This window comes from Lagenorhynchus albirostris, chromosome 3 (genome assembly GCF_949774975.1).
Source record: "Lagenorhynchus albirostris chromosome 3, mLagAlb1.1, whole genome shotgun sequence".
Lineage (NCBI taxonomy): Eukaryota > Metazoa > Chordata > Mammalia > Artiodactyla > Delphinidae > Lagenorhynchus > Lagenorhynchus albirostris.
The window spans coordinates 126,299,864-126,322,919 of NC_083097.1; the positions used below are offsets into that span (position 1 = coordinate 126,299,864).

Consider the following 23,056-nt stretch of genomic DNA (forward strand, 5'->3'; position numbering starts at 1 on the left):
GCCCCCAGCTGTCTTGTTTGTTTGCTCAGTAAACTCTTTTCTTCAGAGCTGGTGCAAAGATAAACTCTCAACTCAGGGCTTGTTGGAAGAAACACAAATTCTCAACAAGTGGCGGGTATAAGTTCTTGAGGTTTTTGTTGGGCATCCCCCTCCGGGGGAACCCAGAACAAACGCCAGGTTGAGAACTGGGGAGTGAACCGGCGCTTTATGCTTTGTTTGCCTGTCAACCGATGCGTGATTTGTGGGTCTGCTTCCAAGAAGGATCGTTAGAGGCTGCTTTTGATGTTAAAACACACGTAAAATGCATGAAAATGAAAACGGAAAGTGGTATTCAAAGGGAGTGGAGCATGGGGTGTATGGGCGCTGGCTTATGTCAGCTGTCCTAGGTGAACACGGAGGGCGTGTGTTGCTGAAGGATGATGAGCTGGCGCCTCTGTGCTGAGATTCCCAGTTACCCGCTTGTTAGCTCTGTGGCTGGGCAAGTCATGGGCCCCCTCTGGGCCTCGGTTTCCTCATCTGTAAAATGAAGGGAACGTAGGTCATGGTACTCTTGTAAGGATTAATAGTAGCATGTAGTGCAGGCATATCATGTCTAATAAATGGAAGTTCATGTTTTAATGCATTTAGCTTGGCGATTCCTCATCGCACATTCAAAAAGGGAAAGGTCGTCGGCAAGGGCACTTTGCTCTTAAGTACCTGCTGGGGGTGGGAGACCGCTTCCGCCTTGGAAGGCTTTAGGTGAAGTTGGGGACCAGTGTTCTAGTTGTAATTGCAGCCGACATCTGGCAGCATAAATCCACTGCATGGTGGGGTGTGGAGCCGGAGAGCTCATCTAGGACTTCTGAAATCCACAGCTGGCAGAGTCCAGCTCGCGGCTGAGGCTGGCCTTGGAGGAGGACGTGCAGGGTTTCAGTGGGTAAGAAAATGGGCCAAGGCAGGTGGGGGTGGGGCAGGCCTGGCAACGCCACCCGGAGGGGGGGTCCTTTTCTCTCTCTGGACCTCAGTGTCCCCATGTGTTCGCTGCAAGATGGACTGTATACTCTGTCACCCTGAGACCCTTGAGCCAGACTCCTGCCAGTCCCTTGGTGGCAACCGTGGACTCCGGGGTGACTGATGGGCGGCACCTTAGCCCACAGCCAGGCGGTACTGCGGGGCTATGGGGGAGGGTGTGTGCAGCAGATTACAGCAGAGGAAGGGATTTGCTTCTGGTCTCCGCCTCCCAAGGGTGTAATTGCGCTGGAGAAACTCCTGCACAGCTGGGAAGCAAATGTGGAGGATTTTCTTTGCTGTACGGGGTGGGTGGGGCAGGCTAGGGCGGGGTAGCTGGTGGAGCAGCATGGCTGTGGGGTATGGCGGGGTAATGGGTGGTGGCGTGACTGTGCTGGGGGTGTGACAGGATGGGAGGGGCCCAGTCAGCTCTGGGGAGTGGCCCTGGGATTGCATGTGGGGCTACCAGTGCCCGGCTGGCAGCCACTCCTCCTCCCCGAGGCCAGGTGCCCATTCAGATAATTTTGAGCCTGCTTGTGGGGCTCTCCCTGAACTCCTCTCAGCTCCCCACCCCATACTCATGCCTGTGACCCAGATGCCCGTGATGACACCATTTGAACATCTCGGCACGATGTGAGTTTGCCTGTCCATTCGTGTGCCTGTGAGAGGGGAGGGAGTAGGGGGCATGGTCAGGAGTGACCCAGGCAGGGTGAGCATGGGCTGGGTGAGCATGCGGGGCTCTGGGGACCTGCTCCATTCACCCGGCAGCAGCGTCACACCAGATAAAACCTTGGCGCCCAAAGGCCTGCATCTTCAGTGCCCAGTGCCAGGCTTGGTACCTGGCGGTGCTCAGGTACAGAATGAGGGAGCAGGGAATGGATCCTCTGCTTGTTCCCAACTTCCAGTGTGCTCCCAAGCCTGACGTCTCTTCCTCTTTCTGGATCCACTATCAATTTGATATGTGGCCTTGGGTCAGTTCCTTCCTGAGCCTCAGTTTCCAACTCCATTAAATGGATAATCATTTTGTTAGCCTGTATCACTATGTTCCAGGCACTGAGCAGCTTTACACATATCATCTCTCTTACTCTTGGCAACAGCCTTGCAAGATAGATTAGTATAAACCCTATTTTATACTTGGGGAAATGGAGACTCAGAGAGGTCGAGAGATTTGTGCAAAGGTCACAGGCTGGTAAATAATGGAGGCAAGGTTCAAGACCACGTAAGCTGGCTCCAGTCTGAGCCTTTAACAGAGATGCTAGCAGCCATTGCATCACTGCCCCTCAGACGGTTGGGGTGAAACAGCATGATGCATTCGGCCCGTCACAAGAGGCCTGCTGCACATGGCAGGCAGCAAGTACATGGGAGTTGGGTTGTTAAGTGCATTTTACCATAAAAGGCACAGGGAGCTCTTGGTCTCATTCCTGGAGCCCACCTGTCTATCCATGGCAGAGCTGGACCTCCTCCCCAGTCCTGCTCTCTAGACAGCTTGGTCTCCGAGAAGTCCCTTGTACCTCTGCCTCCTTTTCCTTTGGGTCCTAGAGAGGATTGTGGGGGCACCAGAGCATTTTGGAGTGACGGGTGGGGTTGTGAATGACTTTCAACTCCAGAGCAGTGGCCACATTTACCGTGGTATTTCCCGAAAGTGCAGTGTTGCCATGGCATCTCCATGACAACCAGAGCATCTCATTCATTATCCCCAGCACCTTGGCAGGGAAAGCTAGGCCTAGGGCTGGGAGAGCACAGTGGAAGCCTGGCCGAGGGCTGGAGGCCTTGGTAGCTGAGGCCCCCTCATGCTCTCCCCTGTCCCTGCCAAGATTCCCCTATGGGCTCTGGATCCATCACCATTTCTTGGGGTCTGGGTTCAAATTTCAGCTCTGTCACTGACTAGCTATATGGTTTTGGGCAAGTGACTTAGCATCTCTGAGCCTTATTTTCTGCCACTGTAAGTGTGAATAATGACAGTACTAGTTGTAAGGATTAATTGAGAGAAAGTATGTAAAAGTGCTTAGCACAGTGCCTGGCTCAGGGTAAATGCAGTTAAAAATAACAATGATGATAATTATAATGGTATTATTGCTATTATTTTTATTATAGAAACACCTGGGCTTCATGGAGGACTGAAAGTCACTTCACCTTGGGCCTCAGTCTCCTTATCTGTAAACTGGGAATAATAACAGCTGCTCATCATTTATATCCTGAGTATTCAGTAAGGACCATTGCTGGGAAAAGTGATGGGAGCTTCCACAATGAATCAGACTTGTCCCTGCCCTTTGGGGCACCCAGGCATGTGGGGAAGCCCTCTGTGTGCCAGGTACCAGGCAGGGCCTGCCCATGCACAGGTCAGTATATCCTGGTTCTGCCCCGTGATCTGCAGGTTCCAGGGCACAGAGCCGTGTGTAGAAATGCCCCCAAGTCTGCTCTGCATGGACCACACACTCAGATGTGCTCGGGCTGGGCAGGAAGCCACATGAGAGAGGGAGGTTGGTTATGGGACTGTGTTAACCCATCTGAGGCGGGCGCTTTATAGTGTCAGCTGATGGTGGCCAGTGGGCGTGTGTCACCAAAATGTGCTTTTTATATTTCTTTTTTTAATTTTATGTATTTATTTTATTTTTATTTTTTTGGCCATGCTGTGCTGCATGCGGGAGCTCTGTTCCCTGAACGGGGATCGAACCCGTGCCCCTGCAGTGGAAGCTCGGAGTCTTAACCACTGGACTGCCAGGGAAGTCCCTAAAATGTACTCTTTTTAAAGAAGTCAGAAGTTCTGACTTTTATATGAAATCTCCTGATTTTAAGATGTTGATAGCTAATCTCCAAGAAAAATGCTGTCAAGGAACAAGAATGCTGCATCCTGTTTTAGCTTGAGGGTCCTGGTTTTCAGCTTCCATGCTATAGCTTAGGGATGGGGTGGGAGCCTAAGGAATGGGACATGGGGGCGGGAAATGGGGTGATGGGTGGAGATGACTTCAGAGAGGTGATGACATTGGAACTAGGGTCTTGAAGGATGAGTAAGTGTCCCAAGGGGTAGGGGGAGGCGTTCCAAGCAATGGGAACTTCATTAGCAAAGGCTTAGATGCATGACCAAGATTGGTGACTGGTTGGGCGAGGCTGGAGTTGAGGAAAACGGCTGGTGATGTCGGCAAGGCCCAGGCAGGCCCAGGGCGGTAGGGAGGTGTTGAGGCCTCAGCCCCCCAGCTGTCCTTGAGGCCTGGGTGGCTGCAGAGGGGTTAGAAACCCCCAGTTTGCCATCCCTTGAGCTACAGGGGTACAGGAATTCAGGCGGGCACGGAGGGCCTTGAATGGCTGGTGCCCGGCCTTTGAGGGGTCACAGTGGGGCCAGTGCTGGAGGCCCCCGTTGCCAGCTCACTGGTGGTCAGCACTTTGCCAGGGTATTCGGCCTTCTCTGGGGACGGGGGCTAGTTGGCCCACTCTCTTTCTCCCTTTACCCTCTCTCGGGCCTGGGCTTTGCATGGCCTTCTCCCTAGCCTGCTGGCCTCTCTCTGGCCTCTGCTCGTCCATCCAGCTCCCGAGCAAGACACGGCTTCTCAGAATGGGGATTTGGGATTCCAAGGGCTGTTAGAGACTTGAGAGAGAGAGAGCACGGAACTTGATGGTGCTTTGTGCGCTCAGGTGTTACCCACATCGTGAGTATGTTAAATAGGCAACAGGAGTGCATGAAAACAGCGGCTGGCCCTTGCTCAGCACTGTGTGCCAGGCACGGCACCTCCTAGGTATCCACTCATTTAATTTTCACAACTTTGGGAAGTATGTCAAGTTTTCCCATTTTACAGATTAGGAAGCTGGGGGCACTGAGAAGTTAAATAACTTGCCCAAGATTACAAAATTACTGGGTGGTAGGGCTTGGGTTTGAACGCAGCTGCCTGGCTCTAGTCTGCCCACGTAATCCTTAGGCTCTACTAACTAGGGCTTTAGGTCCATGGATGGGGTAGGGGACACGGGGTTTGGACTCTGAAATTGTTAAAACATTTTCTAGCATGTGTGCATATTTTTTATGGAGAAGTGTTGTCAGATTCACACAGGGGTCTGTGCCCCCGAGACGCCTGAGACTGCTGGTTGTGTCATCATTAGCACACATGTGGAAAGGCTGTTAATGCAATAGACCAAAGGCCGGAGACCCGCAGTGCCCAGGCCTGCAGGGGATGTGGGGCTAGTTGGCCCGAGTAGGCAGGTGCCCCCAGGCAGCAGGCAGGGCACCTTCGAGGCAGCTCTGCCTCCCCACCCACTGTGTTCCTGCCCTGGCCCCGGGCCAAGGGGTGGGGCTCGCTGTGGCTGCAGGGCAGAGGGCTGCCCTTATCAATGGGAAGTGGGACATGGGTGCCCTTTGGGAATAATTGCAGGGCCAGTCACCTCAGCTCTTGTGGCTCCACCCAGGAAGCCTGCCCCTTCTGGTCCTGCTCTCAGGTGGAATTGCAGGGACTCCCTGGAAAGCTCTGCCTACTGCCTTAGCTCCAAGCTGTGTATGTGTCCCTCACTGTTCCTACCCCTGGTCAACCCTTTCTTGGTCTTCTGGCCAGTTCAGCTACCACTTCCTCCAAGAAGCCTTCTGTTGTCCTCCCCCTTCCTCCTGCAGGGGGATTAAGTGCCCCTCAGTTCTCTCAAATACCCTCCCTTCCCCTGTCACACTCCCCGCATTGTAGGTGCTTGCTTTCTTGGCTGCCCCAGCTTCCCTGTGACGCTGGCACATAGTAGAGACTGAACTGTAGAAAATCAGAGGTGGAAGAGCCCCCAGACGCCATCTGGCCCAGGCCCCTCTCTAACAGGCAAGAAGCCCAGAAAGGGGCAGGGTGTGCCTGGGGTCACACAGCACGTTATGGCAGAACTGGGAGCAGACCCGATGTCCAAGACATGTCCTCATTTCACACCCCTGCCTCTTGCTTCTGAGCACATCTTTTAAAAACATTTGTTTTCCTATATTCACAAAAATAATAAATGATTATTGTAGAAAATTTAGGAAACAAAGGCAAATAAAAACCAGAGATAATTGTTACCATTTTTGTTTTGTTTTTTGGATTCGTACCAGTTTCTGGCTTATGCATAAAATTTTTCACAAAAATATGACCATGCATACGGTCTTATAAATGTTTTCCACTTTAACAATATATATGGTAATTATATTTCTTTCTTTCTTTTTTTTTTTTTTTTTTAAATTTTTGGCTGCATTGGGTCTTCGTTGCTCCGTGCAGGCTTCCTCTGGTTGCGGTGAGTGGGGGCTACTCTTCTTTGCGGTGCGCGGGCTTCTCATTGCAGTGACTTCTCGTTGCGGAGCGTGGGCTCTAGGCGCGCAGGCTTCAGTAGTTGTGGCGCATGGGCTCGGTAGCTGTGGCTCACGGGCTTAGTTGCTTTGCGCGGCATGTGGGATCTTCCTGGACCAGGGCTCGAACCCATGTCCCCTGCATTGGCAGGCAGCTTCTTAACCACTGCGCCACCAGGGAAGTCCTGGTAATTATATTTCTATGTCAGTAAATGTCCTCCTTCAACATATTGTAAATGGCTGCCTGGGATTTCATCACATGCTTGCATTATAATTGCTAAAGACAATCCCCTATGGTTGGGCATTTGCTATTATAACCATCCGTTGCTGTTATAAACAGCACTGGGAGTCGTATTCTTGTGGGGAAATCTTGACACACTTCTGCAATTACTCCCTGTAGGATAAATTCCTAGAAGTACAATTGTAGGGTCTCTAGTATACTGTATCCACGCTAAGCATATCATATAGTCTTGGGCTGGGAGGGATTTTGAAGATCTTCCCTGCAACCCCGATTCTGGGTCTGAGGCTCACATTCCCTCCCTGGCAGCAGCCCAGTCCCTCACACCTTCTGTCCTTGTCCCCGTCTCCCATCTCCAGGGGAGCTCTTCTGCCAGCTTTCAGCAGCTGCCTCCACTCATGTTAAAGGGAGACTGGAGGACCGTGGTATGGGGGGGCGCTGTTTGGGTGAGGATGTTGGGCAACTTGGGATCCTCAGGTTGGGGGGCTCAGTCGCCTGCTGTCCTTGTGCCACTGTGGGCACGTACCCTGAGGATGAGAGATGCCTGTTGCGTTAAGGGGCAGATAGCGACAGCTGCGATTTCTTGAGTGTTGCTTATGCCGGGCTCCTCTGACAGGTTCACTCACTTGTCCCTTGGCCCCACCCCGATGCTGCAGGGGTGGTGCTTTCCAGATGAGACCACTGGTGTTTGAGAGGGGCTCCTAGCATAGCCAAGCTGCTGATGCCTCACAGCCCTGAGTTTTTTTTTTTTTTTTAACATCTTTATTGGAGTATAATTGCTTTACAATGGTATGTTAGTTTCAGCTTCACAACAAAATGAATCAGTTATATATATACATATGTTCCCATATCTCTTCCCGCTTGCGTCTCCCTCCCTCCCACCCTCCCTATCCCACCCCTCCAGGCGGTCACAAAGCACCAAGCTGATCTCCCTGTGCTATGCGGCTGCTTCCCACTAGCTATCTACCTTACGTTTGGTAGTGTATATATGTCCATGCCTCTCTCTCGCTTTGTCACCGTTTACCCTTCCCCCTCCCCATAGCCTCAAGTCCATTCTCTAGTAAGTCTGTGTCTTTATTCCTGTTTCACCCCTAGGTTTTTCATGACATTTTTTTTTTCTTCAATTCCATATATATGTGTTAGCATACGGTATTTGTCTTTTTCTTTCTGACTTACTTCACTCTGTATGACAGACTCTAGGTCTATCCACCTCATTACAAATAGCTCAATTTCGTTTCTTTTTATGGCTGAGTAATATTCCATTGTATATATGTGCCACATCTTCTTTATCCATTCATCCGATGATGGACACGTAGGTTGTTTCCATCTCTGGGCTATTGTAGATAGAGCTGCAATGAACATTTTGGTACATGACTCTTTTTGAATTATGGTTTTCTCAGGGTATATGCCCAGTAGTGGGATTGCTGGGTCATATGGTAGTTCTATTTGTAGTTTTTTAAGGAACCTCCATACTGTTCTCCACAGTGGCTGTATCAATTTACATTCCCACCAACAGTGCAAGAGTGTTCCCTTTTCTCCACACCCTCCCCAGTATTTATTGTTTCTAGATTTTTTGATGATGGCCATTCTGACTGGTGTGAGATGATATCTCATTGTAGTTTTATTTGCATTTCTCTAATGATTAGTGATGTTGAGCATTCTTTCATGTGTTTGTTGGCACTCTGTATATCTTCTTTGGAGAAATGTCTATTTAGGTCTTCTGCCCATTTTTGGATTGGGTTGTTTGTTTTTTTGTTATTAAGCTGCATGAGCTGCTTATAAACTTTGGAGATTAATCCTTTGTCAGTTGCTTCATTTGCAAATATTTTCTCCCATTCTGAGGACAGCCCTGAGTTTGAATCCTAGCCTGAGCCTTAGTCTTTTCGTCTGTCAGATGGGGCTGCTGGGTGCATTCAGAGAAATGGGTGGGGAAGCATGTGGGGAAGTGAGGGGAAGATGGTGAGAACGCGGTGTTGGGTCGTGATTTAGAATTCCACCTCTAGCTCCTAGGCCTTGCAAATGTTTATTGTCTCACTTTGTCCTTCCTGCTTCTGGAGTTTTCTTGGTTTAGTCTTGGACTGATCATTATGGTAAATAGCAACTATCATTGTAGACATCATATGCTAGGTACTGCCCAGTGTGATTTATACACATTAGTGGATGTAATCTCCCAGCCTCTTGTGAGGCAGGTACTGTTGTCAACAAACGGGGAGGCTGAGGCTCAGAGAGATTGACAAGCTTGCCCCAAATCATGAACTCAGGTTGGGTAGCGGTCATTGAATCTGGGCCCACCGCGAGGTCAGGACCTGTGAGGGTCCACAGTCAGCGGACCCCTGGAGCCCACACTCTGACTTTCCGCCTTCTGACTCTCCTCCTCTCTCCACAGCCTTAGCCCCGGGGGCCCCACCGAGCGAGCGGCATGCGGCACCCCCAGGCATGCCCAGCATCCTTCAGCCCACTGCCCAGCCCCCCCAGGAGGCCCTAACGCCCTGGGGCACTTCTGCTGTGCACAGGACCACGTGGGGGTTTGCCATGGTGACATAAAGGGGCGCGGAGGAAGGAAGGAGCGCAACCAGCCGCGGACTGCACCCCTGGCTGGGAGGAAGGGCTGGGGCCCGGATCCTCCACTGCCACTGCCACTGCCCACTTCGGGCCTTGCTCGCTGAGTCTCTGTGAACTTGTTGGTCGGTGGACAACTTGGGAGTCTTCTCCTGCGTGGGGCCTTGGGGCAGCCGGGGCGGCCGGGCCCCCGGTGGCCGAGGTCTCGGGGGCCAGGATGCCCGCCCTGGCGCGCCTCCGCAGGCTGTGTCGGCACATGTCCCCGCAGGCTGTACTTTTCCTGCTGTTCGCCTTCTGCCTGTTCAGCGTTTTTGTCTCGGCCTACTACCTATATGGCTGGAAGCGGGGCCTGGAGCCCTCGGTGGACGCCCCCGAGCCTGACTGTGGGGACCCGCCACCCGTGGCCCCCAGCCGCCTGCTGCCACTCAAGCCCATACAGGCGGCTGCCCCTTCCCGCACGGACCCGTTGGTGCTGGTGTTCGTGGAGAGCCTCTACTCCCAGCTGGGCCAGGAGGTGGTGGCCATCCTGGAGTCTAGCCGCTTCAAGTACCGCACAGAGATTGCACCGGGCAAGGGTGACATGCCCACACTCACCGACAAGGGCCGCGGCCGCTTCGCCCTCATCATCTATGAGAACATCCTCAAGTACGTCAACCTGGATGCCTGGAACAGGGAGCTGCTGGACAAGTATTGCGTGGCCTACGGCGTGGGCATCATCGGCTTCTTCAAGGTATGTGGGGAGCGGGTCCCCGAGCTGTGGAGAGCTCCAGCTGAGTTTGATTCTTATCCCCACACTTGCTAACTGGGTGTCTGACTCTCCTCACCTGAAAAATGGGTGTAATGGTAACGCCTCCTCCTAGGTTGTCATGAAAGGTAAGTGGGTGAGTGTAGGTAAGGCACTTGGAGCGCCTGGTGCCTGGCGTCTAGTAGGTACTTTTTAAGTATTAGCTTTCATTGGGAGCACACGACAGGGGCATTGCCTTCCATGCATGGGGCCGGGCACACAGCAGGCTCGTGCCTAAGGGAGGCCCCAGGGATGGGTGCAAGGGAGGAGAGCATATGCCCTGCTGGGTCCCTCAAAACCTTTCATGTCGGTCCTCCCAATGGATGAGGTGTGTCCCTGTTTTGCAGATGGGCAAACCAAGGCTCAGGAGGATTAAGTTAGGTCACAGGAGGCCATGTAGCCAGTAAGTGGGAGAGCCAGGGTCTGAACCCAGACTTAGACAGTTGGGGGCTCTGGGTCCCGCACCCTTTCCTCTTGGCTGTGGAGGGGTGTGGAGTTTATGTACCTCTTGAACCAGAGCCATTTTGCGTTGGAGGAAAGAAATCCCAGTGGACCGGTGAGCTGCTCTGGGCTCCGCGGGGTACCCAGAGCAACTGCTAGGCCCACAGCCCTTGCTGAAGGTGTCGTGGAGGAGCTGTCCTTGGGGAGGAGGTTGTGAACAGCTGGATGGGGGATCCAGAGGCTCTGGTCAGAGAACTCTGACGCGCAAGCTGGGTGGTTGGGACTGTAGTTGGGTGCTCGGGGGTGTTTGTTCCATCATTCAGCAAATACTGAGTGCTTGCCATGTTCCAGGTCCTTTGCTAGGCACTGGGGACACAGTGGTTATCGAAGTGTGCAAAGTCCCGGCTGTGGTGCTGCGGACATTTCAGTGCAGTGGGTGACTAGACAGTGAACAGATAAACATACCATGTGACAGGTGGTGATAAGTACAAAAAAAAAAAGAAAGCGGGGAAGGGCACTGGGTGATGGATATGGGCAGTTGGTGCTGGTTTTGATAGAATGCATTACCAGTGATGTCATCTTTGATAAAGTGACCAGAAGGGAGTGAGAGGAGCCCGCGGCTCTCTGTGCAAAGGGCCTTCCAGGCAGAGGGGACAGTAAACACACGGGTCCCAAGGCCGGCTCTTGCTTGGTGTGAGTGGGGAGAGGAGCAGGAGATGGGTCAGAAGTGGGCCGTGTCCACCGATGGCTGCTCATTCGTCCCCAGGCGTTGGCGGCACAGCCTCGCCCTGGACCCGTGCTCCGTGCTGGGAGGAGCCTGGTCTCGCTGAGGGTTTCTCACGGCTGTGTTCTTTCATGCACTAATGGATCCGGTTGCTCTGCCACTAAAACAGGTTTTGTGGGCCAAGAAATTGAAGGCCCTTAGAAGTCCTGCAGTAGAGCAACCTGGTGAGGTTTGTTCCCCGGCTGGCTTAATGACAAACCCTTTATTTCATGGCTCACTGTCTGGGAAACGCTGGCCCGGGTTATGGCTGGGTAGTGGCATAGCGTCAGACAGCTTCATTGTCTGTTTCCCTTTGCTCCTGGACTCTGTTCCCTTTCCTGCCATGAACTTCATTAGGCTTGATTCAGAGCCCCAGGCCTGAAACACATCACAATGGCCGACACTTGCCGAGTGCTCACCCAGTGCCACGCACGTCCTACGTGCTTTATGTGAATTAACACGTTTGACCCTCATAAACCATCCTCCAAGCCAGGTGGATGTCATCTGATTTAAGAGAGAAGGAAACTGAGGCAAGGAGGGGTGAAGCAATGTGGCCACACTCACACCTCTAATAAGCACAGACCTAGGATTTGAACCCAGGTGGTCTGGCTCCAGAGGCTTTATTCCTGCACGGTGGGATGAGTCCAGGAACTTCAAATACCATTTATTCTATTTAGTAGAATTTGCATCAGAGGCCACAACTGGTGCACAGAGCTCCCACGGTCTGTGGGGACCAAGCAGTGGGCTGTGGTCATTGGGCACAGTCGGTACAACATAGCTTGGATCCTATCAGGCCCCAGTTCCTTGCTCTACAGAAGGTGAACACGAGGCCCAAGGAGGGGCAGGGAGGTGCTCAGAGTCTCCCTGTGGGGTCAGTGGCAATTCCAGGTCTCCGTGCTCTTCCTACCCTGCTGTGTAAGACGAGACCCCTCCTTGGTTTTGATCAGGGGCCTGTGACTTTCTGCTCTAACGGGAGCCATCTGGTGGTCAAGCTGCATCCTTCTGCTCTTCTGCAAGGCCTGCTTCAATGCTGTGCATCGGGCTTGGGACTCCAGGGATCTGGAGTCACTCACTTTCCAATGCCCGCTGGCACTGGATTCCCAGGTCAGTGGGAGAGCAGGGGCTGAAAAGTCCAGACTCTGGTTCAACTCGTTCTGTCACTTCTAGGCAGAGTGACCTTGGGCAGGATATTCAACCCATCTGTGAAGTGGGGGCCAATCCCAGCACCACCTCACTGTGCCATGTTGAAGACGGGACAGTGGATGGGAAGCATTAGCCCAGTGCCTGGTACCCAGAGCCACCCAATAAATGGCAGCTGGCATGCCTTGTCGTCTCACCTCAGCACACACAGCTGGTGGTAGCTCTTTATCCGTCTTGTGGCTTGGCCAGCATGTGCCCCTCAGGACCCTGAGGGTGGGAGCGGCTCTTCATCAGTAGCCCCACTTCCCGGCTCAGCCTTGCAGCTCCAGGTGCCCCGGGGTTGAGCACATCCCGGTGGAGGCCTGACAAGGGCCACTGATGCTTGATCGCACACGTGCTACATGCCAGACCCTGAGCTCATGGCTTTGCAGACCTTATCGTATGTAATTCTCACAGCTACCCTGTGAAGTGGGCACTTTATCTTCAGGTGAGGACTCAAGGCTCAGAAAGTTGCGTGGCTCTCTAGACCGACACAGCTCATCAGTCAGAGCCAGGACTCGCCCACCACGCTCAGCCCTTGTGAGCCAACCACGGGTGAGCGCGTCGGAGCAAACTGACCGACGGATGTGGGACGTGAGGCCCTGAGAGGTAGCACCTTGGGGACCCCGAGGTTCCCAAGGTCATGCAGCCAGATACTACCTAAGTCTGTACTAGGTCTCCCATTCCCTGATCAGGGCTCTTCCTTCCTCTGCCTGATGACCCCACTGGAAGATTTGGTGTCTCCTGCGTGGGTCCCCAGCGCCGAACAATAGGAGGGATTCCCCTCCCGTGGGGCGAGGCCCGCAGTGGGGGTCAGTCTCTGCGATGCTTAGGCTTACTCTCCATTCCCTTCCCCAGATGGTTGCTTTCACTGCGGACTGGGGTGGACAGTCGGCAACTTGGCTTTCTCCCTTCCTTCATGCCTCCCAGCTGGGCAGCTGGCTGAGCTGCCAGTGCCTGGCAGTCAGCTCAGAGTCGGGGCTTTGAAATGGGATCCCTCAGTGCCTGTGATCCAGTGTGGCCTCCCAGGCCACAGCAGGTGATGGACAGGGCCTGAAATGTCACTGGCCCCCCCTGCCTTTGTCCCCAGTGCTGGCTTAGTGGTCTTGGGGAGCTGGGGGCTGAGGGAGGGGCCTCTCAGTTTGGGGCTGTCAACACCAGACAGAGGCTGGCTCAGGACAGGGTGGGAGTTGGCAGGTACTCCTGGTGTGTGGAGAGTCAAATGCAGGCCCTTTATCTCAGTTTACGAGGCAAGGGCCCTGCAGAGCCTTCGTGGGAATTAGAAAAAAGCACTTCTGCATGAAGGTTATTACTAAAAGGCACCCTGGGCAGATGTCGCTCTACTTGAGGCCCAGGGCTCAGCCCTCAGCTGAGTGTCCTTGTTCAGTGCTCACGTGGTGAGCTCTCCAGGGTGGCCCTGTGTACCACTGTGCCTGCCTCTCCAACCTCATTTGCTGCCCTTTGTCCACTCTTGATTCATCCCACCCCACTCATTCTTCACACAGTGGCCAGATGGACCTTTTTAACATGCAAATTGGAACCTGTCATCCCTCTGTTCAAAACCTTTTGATGGAGTCTTTGATGGCTTCCCACTGCCACTTCAAGCCTCTAGGGTCCTGCAGGTCTGGTCCCAGCTGACCTTTCTGCCTCATCTCCTCTCCTCCCTCTTGATCATTCTGCTGGCCTCTTGATATTCCTTGACTGTGCTGAGCTCTCTCCAACCTCAGGGCCTTTGCACTTGCTGTTCTTTGAACTTGGCTCCCACCTCTCCCCTAGTTGATGCTTACTCAGTCCCTTTCTCCAGGAAGCCTCTCTTGAGCCAGCTGACTATGCCCAGTTATCTACTCTTCTAGGACTATGAACCTCCTCTGTGTAGCATGTGTCACATTGAAGTTTACGTATATTTCTGCTATATTGACTACTCTCTCTCTTCTCTGCTCGCCTTTACAGTTCACGAGGGCAGGAGCCATGTCTGTTTTTCTCACTGTATCCCTGTTACTTAACACAGTGCCTGGCATAGTGAACAATTGTGGGATAAACAAATGAAACCCGTAATGAAAAGCTGTCATGTGCCAGGTATTTGGGATCTGTCTGTTCTTCTTTCCTTTTAAAAATCCAGTTACTCATCCGATATGCGTTTGCTCCCACTGGGTGTCAAGCCTGTGCTGGCACCAGGGATCCAAGGTGGAAGTGACATAGTACTTGCCCTTGAGAGGGTGCAGACTGGTGGGGAGACTCTGAACAGATAATGCCGCAGCCAAGGTGAGAAGTGCTACAGCTGAGGCTTTAATGCCCCAGGGAGGCCAATGAAGAGAAGAGGGTAGATGCATGTTTCCATCCTTCCTTCCTTCCTTCCTTCCTTCCTTCCTTCCTTCCTTCCTTCCTTCCTTCCTTCCTTCCTTCCTTCCTTCCCTCCCTCCCTCCCTCCCTCCCTCCCTCCTTCCCTTCTTCCTTCCTTCCTTCCTTCCTTTTTTGCTGCGTTGGGTCTTCGTTGCTGCATGTGGGCTTGGGTGGGGGCTAATCTGCGTTGCGATGCGCGGGCTTCTCATTGCTGTGGCTTCTCTTTTTGCAGAGCATAGGCTCTAGGTGCTCGAGCTTCAGTAGTTGTGGCATGCGGGCTCTAGAGCGCAGGCTCGGTAGTTGTGGCGCACGGGCTTAGTTGCTCCGTGGCATGTGGGATCTTCCCGGACCAGGGCTCAAACCTGTGTCCCCTGCATTGGCAGGTGGGTTCTTAACCACTGTGCCACCAGGGAAGTCCTGATGCATGGGGTTTTGAAGGATGAGCAGTTTGTCAGGCCAAGAAGACCAAAAGGAGTTGGCACAGGGACAAGGACAAATTGTACTGTATCCAGAGGCAGGTGGCTGGGAGGGTGAGGGATAAGGAGCAGGGGCTGTGAGTCTAGGGAGGAGGAAAAGGGGGTGCTGTGGGTACTGCCTGCAGGTTCCCAGGGAGCTGACAGCAGCGGGCCCTGGGAGGAGAGGGAGGCACAGGGAGCTGGGCTCCTCTGGGACATAGCCTTGGGAGTGTTGGGGGCACATGGGGGTTGGGAGCACAGTGGGCAGAGTGTCTGCTCCTGCACTCCCAGAAGATACCTCGTCTTTGATCTCTTCTCTGTTGGCATCCGCCCAGGATTTCTCCTGAAGAAAGGATCGTGACAAAAGCCAGCTTGGAAACCCCAGGCAGGGGAGCCCGGTGGTCAGGTGTGTGGGCTCAGGGGTCAGCCATCTGGCTGTGAGGTGTGGCTCGTCCTGACCACGGTGCAACTCAGGGCAGCACCGCCCTCAGAGCCTGGGTATCCTCGTCTGTGAAGCGGGGATGACAGAGGAACCCTCCTCCTGAGGCTGATGTGAGGACTGAACGAGCAATGGGCGATGCCGCTGGCCCTGTTCTAAGCGCTTTGCGGGAGTCAACGCTCAGCCTCCTCCATCACCCCTTGAGGCAGTTACCATTCTTGGCCATGTTTTACAGCAGAGGAAACTGAGGCGCGGGGAGGTTACCTGACTTGCCCAAGGCCACGCAGTCTGGTGGCAGAATCCATGCTCTCCACTGCTAGACTTTCCTGTGTGTGATTTTGGACAAGTTACTTAGCCTTTCTGGGCCTAGTCTCCTTGTCTGTATAATGGGAATGGCAGTGATCCCTCCATCGTGGGGTCACTGTGAGGATTACGGCACCCCTTCATGTAAAGTGCACGAGCTTGGTTCCTGGCTTTGGTGAGCACGGCATGTGTGTTAGCTGGTATATTACGATGACAGGCAGAGCGGGGTTTGCACCGCTAGGTCAGCACAGGATCAGGAATGTGACGAGCCCTCTGTGAATGTTAGTGAGTACTGTTGACATGACTGTTATGAGTCCACAACTGATACTCCGTGGTCCCTTGGGGCTGTGGTTCTGACGGCTCTCTTTCCCCCGCCCCCCGCCCTGCCCCACCCCACCCGGCTGCAGGCCAATGAGAACAGCCTGCTGAGCGCGCAGCTCAAAGGTTTCCCCCTGTTCCTGCACTCCAACCTGGGCCTGAAGGACTGCAGCATCAACCCCAAGTCCCCGCTGCTGTACGTGACGCGGCCCAGCGAGGTGGAGAAGGGCGTGCTGCCCGGCGAGGACTGGACCGTATTCCAGTCGAACCACTCCACCTACGAACCTGTGCTCCTGGCCAAGACGCGGTCGTCCGAGTCCATCCCGCACCTGGGCGCGGATGCCGGCCTTCACGCCGCGCTGCATGCCACTGTGGTCCAGGACCTGGGCCTCCACGACGGAATCCAGCGCGTGCTGTTCGGCAACAACCTCAACTTCTGGCTGCACAAGCTCATCTTCGTCGACGCCGTGGCCTTCCTCACAGGCAAGCGCCTCTCGCTGCCTCTGGACCGCTACATCCTGGTGGACATTGACGACATCTTTGTGGGCAAGGAGGGCACGCGCATGAAGGTGGAGGACGTGAAGGTATGGCTGGGGGCGCCAGACCGTGTAGGGTGGGCCTCGCCACCTTCAGACCTTACTGTCCCCATCGTGACTTTGCCGTCTGCACCTCCTCTGTGCTGTCAGTCTCCCTCCCTTGGCCACTTGGTTTTATTGTCTTATTAGGAGCAAGTGCCATTTAAAATTATTTGAAGTATTGAATATACAGGAATTTTGCATCTGGTTATATGGAGCTCAAGAATGTAACTATGGAGAGATGGTAGCTGTGCAGAGAGTACCTACCTCTTAATCCAGACATGATTTTTAACTCTCAAAAATGTTTGTGTCAGTACCAAAGCTCCTACAAAACTCATGAAACAAGAATTAGAGTGTGAATCATACACAAGGCATACTTTACCTGCGGTCTGTATAGATAGTGAAAGGCGTGTGTTTAATTCAAAAAATGTTGACCAAACTAAACTAACTGTATGTAAAAGCATTTTGCAAACCATGAAATTTTACACATGTAGCACTATAAAAGAGAAGCCTGCAAATTAAGACCATTTTCATCTACTCACTACTTTACTCAGAGTTGGATGCAAAAGGAACAACATCACTAGTGTAAATGGGGAAATCAGTATTAGTTGCCATAAATAGAGGGCAACCATAACAATAGATCCAATGAAAGCGAAACAGAGGATTAAATTCTAGCGAAGTACTGCTGCCTACCGATGACCTGTCCTCTCTTATACGAGATTAGTGAGGGTTAGAAACGTATTAGCACCAAACCAAGACTTCTTTTTGACGATAGGAGGAGGATGGAAAAGGAGACTTAATTAAGAGGAATGCTTTCCTCCGTGTGGGTGCTGTGTTGGGATTGGCCGTGGGTCCTGGAAGGAAGGCCCTGGGCTGGGGCAGGGGGCGGGGTCCATCATTCTCCTGCCTTGGTCTAGAGTGAACTCTCTGCTCCTCCGTACAACTCCGGGGGAGAGCAGAGTAGATGCTGCTGAGGGGCAGGCACTGTCTGGGGAGTCAAGACCTGGGTTCCAGTCCCAATCTGCCCCTAACTGACTGGGTGACTTGGGCAAGTCCCTTCCACCGTCTGAGCTTCAGCGGTGAAATGACAAGATGGGGTGGATGGGAAGGACCTGGCTGGCTGGGGTGAGGGGGCATGTGCAGATGCCAGGCTCTGAGCCCTTCCGGATCTACCTCTGGGACAGAGCAGTGTTGCTTTGATCTGCTTTACCCATTGGGTTTGCTCCTGAGATTTCGCTTCCTCAGGGGCTCCCCTACTGAAAGAAAGTTTTGAGACGACTCCTGTTGAGCCTTCCAGCTCTGAGGCGTCATGCAATGCCCCGACCCACCTCTAGCAAAGTAGATTACTCTGTTTTCTCCTTAGGACGTTCTTCAGGTGGCCCAACCTTGCTCTCTCCTGCTGTAACCTAGGTCTTTGCTTCCTGTCCAGGATGAGTCCTTGAGACTGGTCCAGGGTCGACCCCATGAGGAAATCAGGCTGCCAGGCTCACTGTGTCTCCTGTGAACCCTGGGCTTGCCCTTCTTGGTTCTTATTTTCCCCATTATTGGAATGAGAGGAATGCTAGCAGTTTGGAGCCTTTTCTGTAGAAGAATACCAAAAGAGATGCCCTCTTCAGTGTACTCAGCTCAGTGCAGACTGTAGAGCTCTATGCCAGCCAGGTCCCATTTGCTTTAAACATCCTTTTGAGTCAGAAAGGGCAGGTTTTTTTTTTTTCTTTAATCCCAAGGACTGGCTACAACTGAGCTTTCCTTGCAGAGACATGAATGTTGCCTCATTAACTTGTACAGTACGGGCTGTACAGTGCAACTTAAATGATACCAACAGCAGTGCTTATTCAAGGCTTGGCAAGTGCCAGGCTCTGTGCTCAGCCCTTTCTGTGCATTGCATCATCTGATCCTCACAGCAGCTCTGTGAGGTGGGTATTGTTTTAAAGCCCATTTTACAGACACTAAGACTCAGAGAGGTGAAGTAACTGGCCCAAGGCCACACAGCTAGAGCATGGGCGTCCACCAGGTAGTGCATGGCCTTGGTAAGGTGCCGGTGGTGGCCCCAAGGAGGGCCAGGACTTTTTGTTTGCAAAGTGTTCTGATAGCGGGCTCTTCTTACAGGTTTCCTAGCAGGCTTGTGCATCATACTTGGTAGGGATTTTTTTGAGTCCTGACTCCAGAGGACAACTGTATGTTTGTTTCACAAGTGGCAGCATCCCTTCATTGACTTGCAAAGCAGTGGGTGAGCTGTGCATGGAAACACTGCATTGCTGGGCACACAGTACGTCTCTGGAAAAGTCGTGGTCCTTTGACATCAGCCTTGCAGTCACCAACGAGGTGAAATCCCCCACATTTGACAGATGAAGACATGAGGCTCACAGTGGCAGTGACCACAGACATGATAATGGCACTGTTTTTCATCACTTACCAAAATGCCAGGCTGTTTTACATGCAGTATCTCATTTAATCCTCCCAAGAGCCCCATAAGGGAGCTATTATTATCCCTATTTCACACCTGGGGAAACTGGGGCCTGGAGAATTTGCATAGCTTTCTCAAGGGCATGGCAGAACCAGGCTAGAGTCTATGTCTTGTCTTGCCAGAGGCCTGGTGGAGGTGGCAGCACAGGGCTGGCTTCGTGGGTATGGGACCTGTATAGTCACACAGGGCCCCATGCTTGGAAGGGGCCCATATTCAAGATAATGCTCTGCTATTTCCTTCTTGACATTTTCAACAATCTTTGAGCAAGGGTCCCTATTTTCATTTTTCTATGGGCCCTGCCAACTTTATAGTTGGTCCTGCAGGAGCTGAACCCTTCTGGGAGTAGCGGGGTACTTCTGGCTTCCCCTCACCCCTTTCTCCCCACTCTGCCTATCCTAGGCCCTATTTGATACGCAGAACGAACTACGGACACACATCCCAAACTTCACTTTCAACCTGGGCTACTCAGGGAAATTCTTCCACACAGGTAAGTGGGCCTGGCTCTGCCCCCACTAGCAACTTCCAGGGGCCCTCAACATCCAGACCCTCGGAGTGCTATGCCGTGGGGTCAGCAGGTGGGCGGATGGGCCCACTTAGGGCCACATTTGACCTCTGTGGCCTCTCCCAGAGCCAGACAGCCCACAGAGCAGTCGCAGCCCCAGGCAGAGGGCATTTGGAGACAGCGGTAACACACGACGGCCCCCACTCATCTGTCCCTGGGCCTCAGGCTCTGCTGTTCAGGGGGGTGGGCATCTTCTCCCTCTTGTCTCCCTCTCACCACAACCTTTTAATATTCTTTGTACTACTTAAGCCTTAGAAAGGAATTGGTTGAATTTTAAGAATTTTACAGAAATATGTAGCAGAGAAAATGAAAATGCCCTATAACTGTACCCACCCCAGAGATGAGCACTGTCACGAGTTTTTCTTTTTTTTTAATTTTATTGGAGTATAGTTAATTTACAATGTTGTGTTAGTTTCAGGTGTACAGCAGAGTCATTCAGTTATACATATATTTATTCTTCTTTAGATTCTTTCCTCACATAGGTTATCACAGATTTTTTTTTGTTTTTTGGCTGTGCTGCCTGGCTTGTGGGATCTTAGTTCCCTGACCAGGGATTGAACCCAGGCCCTCAGCAGTGAAAGTGTGGAGTTCCAAACACTGCACCACCAGGGAATTCCCTCATCACAGACTATTGAGTATAGTTCCCTGTGCTATTCAGTAGGTCCTTGTTGGTTATCTATTTTATACATGGTAGTGTATGTTAATCCCAAGCTCCTGATTTATCCTTCCCCACCATGTTTCTCCTTAGGTAACCATAAGTTAGGTAACCATTTTTGATATCTGTAAGTCTGTTTCTGTTTTGTAAATAAGTTCATTTGTATCATTTTTTTAAAAATTAGCTTCCACATATGAGTGATATGATATTTGCCTTTCTCTGTATGGCTTAGTTAGTATGATAATCTCTAGGTCCATCCATGTTGCTGCAAATGGCATTATTTCATTCTTTTTTATGGCTGTGTAATATTCCATTGTATATATGTACCACATCTTTTTAATCCATTTGTCTGTTGATGGACATTTAGGTGGCTTCCGTGTCTTGGCTGTTGTAAATAGTGCTGCAGCGAACATTGGGGTGCGTGTATCTTTTCAAATTATGGTTTTCTCTGGATATATGCCCAGGACTGGGATTGCTGGATCATATGGTAGTTCTATTTTTAGTTTTTTAAGGAACCTACATACTGATTTCCATAGTGGTTGTACTAATTTACATTCCCACCAACAGTACAGGAGGGTTCCCTTTTCTCTGCACCCTCTCCAGCATTTATTATTTGTAGACTTTTTTTTGGTTGCACTGCGTGGCATGTGGGACCTTAGTTCCCTGATCAGAGATTGAATCCACATCCCCTGCATTGGAAGCACGGAGTCTTAACCACTGGACCCCCAGGGAAGTCCCTGTTTGTAGACTTTTTGATGATAGCCATATTGACCAGTGTGAGGTGATACCTCATTGTAGTTTTGATTTGCATTTCTCCACTAATTAGTGATGTTGAGCATCTTTTCAAGTGCTTTTTGGCTTTCTGTATATCTTCTTTGGAAAAATGTCTATTTAAATCTTCTGCCCTTTTTTTTTTTTTTTCCGGTACACGGGCCTCTCACTGTTGTGGCCTCTCCCGTAGCGGAGCACAGGCTCTGGACGCGCAGGCTCAGGGGCCATGGCTTATGGGCCCAGCCGCTCCGCGGCATGTGGTATCTTCCCGGACCGGGACATGAACCCGCGTCCCCTGCATCGGCAGGCAGACTCTTAACCACTGTGCCACCAGGGAAGCCCTCTGTCCATTTTTGATTGAGTGGTTTGTTTTTTTGACATAGAGCTGCCTGAGCTGTTTTGTATATTTTGGAGATTAACCCTTGTCAATCACTTCCTTTGCAAATATTTTCTCCCATTCTGTGGGTTTTCTTTTCATTTTGTTTATGGTTTCTTTTGCTGTGCAGAGCTTTTAAGTTTAATTAGGTCACATTTGTTTATTTTTGTTTTTATTTTCATTACTCTAGGAGGTGGATCAGAAAAGATATTGCTGTGATTTATGTCAAAGAGTGTTCTGCCTTTGTTTTCCTCTAAGAGTTCTATAGTGTCTGGCCTTACATTATTTGATCCATTTTGAGTTTATTTTTGTGTATGGTGTTAAGGAATGTTCTAATTTCGTTCTTTAACATGTAGCTGTCCAGTTTTCCCAGCACCACTTATTGAAGAGACTGTCTTTTCTCCATTGTATATTCTTGTCTCTTTTGTTATAGGTTAATTGACCATAGGTGCATGAGTTTACTTCTGGGCTTTCTGTCCTGTTCCATTGATCTATATTTCTGTTTTTGCACCAGTAGCATACTGTTTTGATTACTGTAGCTTTGTAGTATAGCCTGAAGTCAGGGAGCTTGATGCCTCCAGCTCCGTTTTTCTTTCTGAGGATTGCTTTGGCTATTTAGGGTCTTCTGTTTTTCCATACAAATTTTAAAATATTTTTGTTGTAGTTCTGTGAAAAATGCCATTGGTAGTTTGATAGGGATTGCATTGAATCTGTAGATTGCCTTGGGTAGTATAGTCCTTTTGACAATATTGATTCTTCCAATCCAAGAACATGGTATATCTTTCCATCTGTTTGTGTCATTTTCAGTTTCTTTCATCAGCATCTTATAGTTTTCAGAGTACAGGTCTTTTGCCTCGTTAGGTACTTTTATTCCTAGGTATTTTATTCTTTTTGATGCAATGGTAAATGGGATTGTTTCCTTAATATCTCTTTCTTTTTGGCCGTGCCATGCGGCATGTGGGATCTTAGTTCCCCGACCAGTGATCGAACCTGTGCCCCCTGCATTGGAAGCATGGAGTCTTAACCACTGCACTGCCAGGGAAGTCCCATTAATTTCTCTTTCTCATCTTTTGTTGTTAGTGTGTAGTAATGTAAGAGATTTCTCTGTATTCATTTTGTATCCTGCAACTTTACCAAATTCATTGATGAGCTCTAGTAGTTTTCTTGTATCATCTTTAGGATATTCTATGTATAGTATAATGTCATCTTCAAACAGTGACAGGTTTACTTCTTCATTTCCAATTTGGATTCCTTTTATTTCTTTTTCTTCTCTGATTGCCATAGCTAGGACTTCAAAAGCATGTTGAATAACAGTGGTGATGGTGGACATCCTTGCCTTGTTCCTGATCTTACAGGGAATGCTTTCAGCTTTCCACCATTGAGAATGATGTTAGCTGTGGGTTTGTCATATATGGCCTTTATTATGTTGGGGTAAGTTCCCTCTATGCCTACTTTCTTGAGAGTTTTTATCATAAATAGGTGTTGAATTTTGTCAAAAGCTTTTTCTGCATCTATTGAGATGATCGTATGATTTTTATTCTTCAGTTTATTAATGTGGTGTATCACATTGAT

The 23,056-nt window shown here is 51.0% G+C and overlaps 1 protein-coding gene across 10 annotated transcripts in view; it reads left to right on the forward strand.

The window, feature by feature from the left end:
• Positions 1-23,056, forward strand: part of NDST1 (N-deacetylase and N-sulfotransferase 1) — a 74,303-nt gene that overhangs the window by 21,755 nt on the left and 29,492 nt on the right. For 8 of the 10 annotated variants that reach the window (XR_009539639.1, XR_009539638.1, XM_060144026.1 and 5 more), the window contains exons 2-4: positions 8,884-9,786; positions 16,168-16,662; positions 19,520-19,607. Coding sequence is in view for 8 of the 10 variants with exons in the window: in XM_060144026.1 (XP_060000009.1) it covers positions 9,274-9,786; positions 16,168-16,662; positions 19,520-19,607 (1,096 nt within the window). In the remaining 2 variants the exon portion in view is untranslated. Of the gene's footprint in view, positions 1-1,550; positions 1,621-8,883; positions 9,787-16,167; positions 16,663-19,519; positions 19,608-23,056 lie in introns of all 10 variants that reach the window. The other 2 variants (XM_060144022.1, XM_060144025.1) reach the window with 2 other exon arrangements.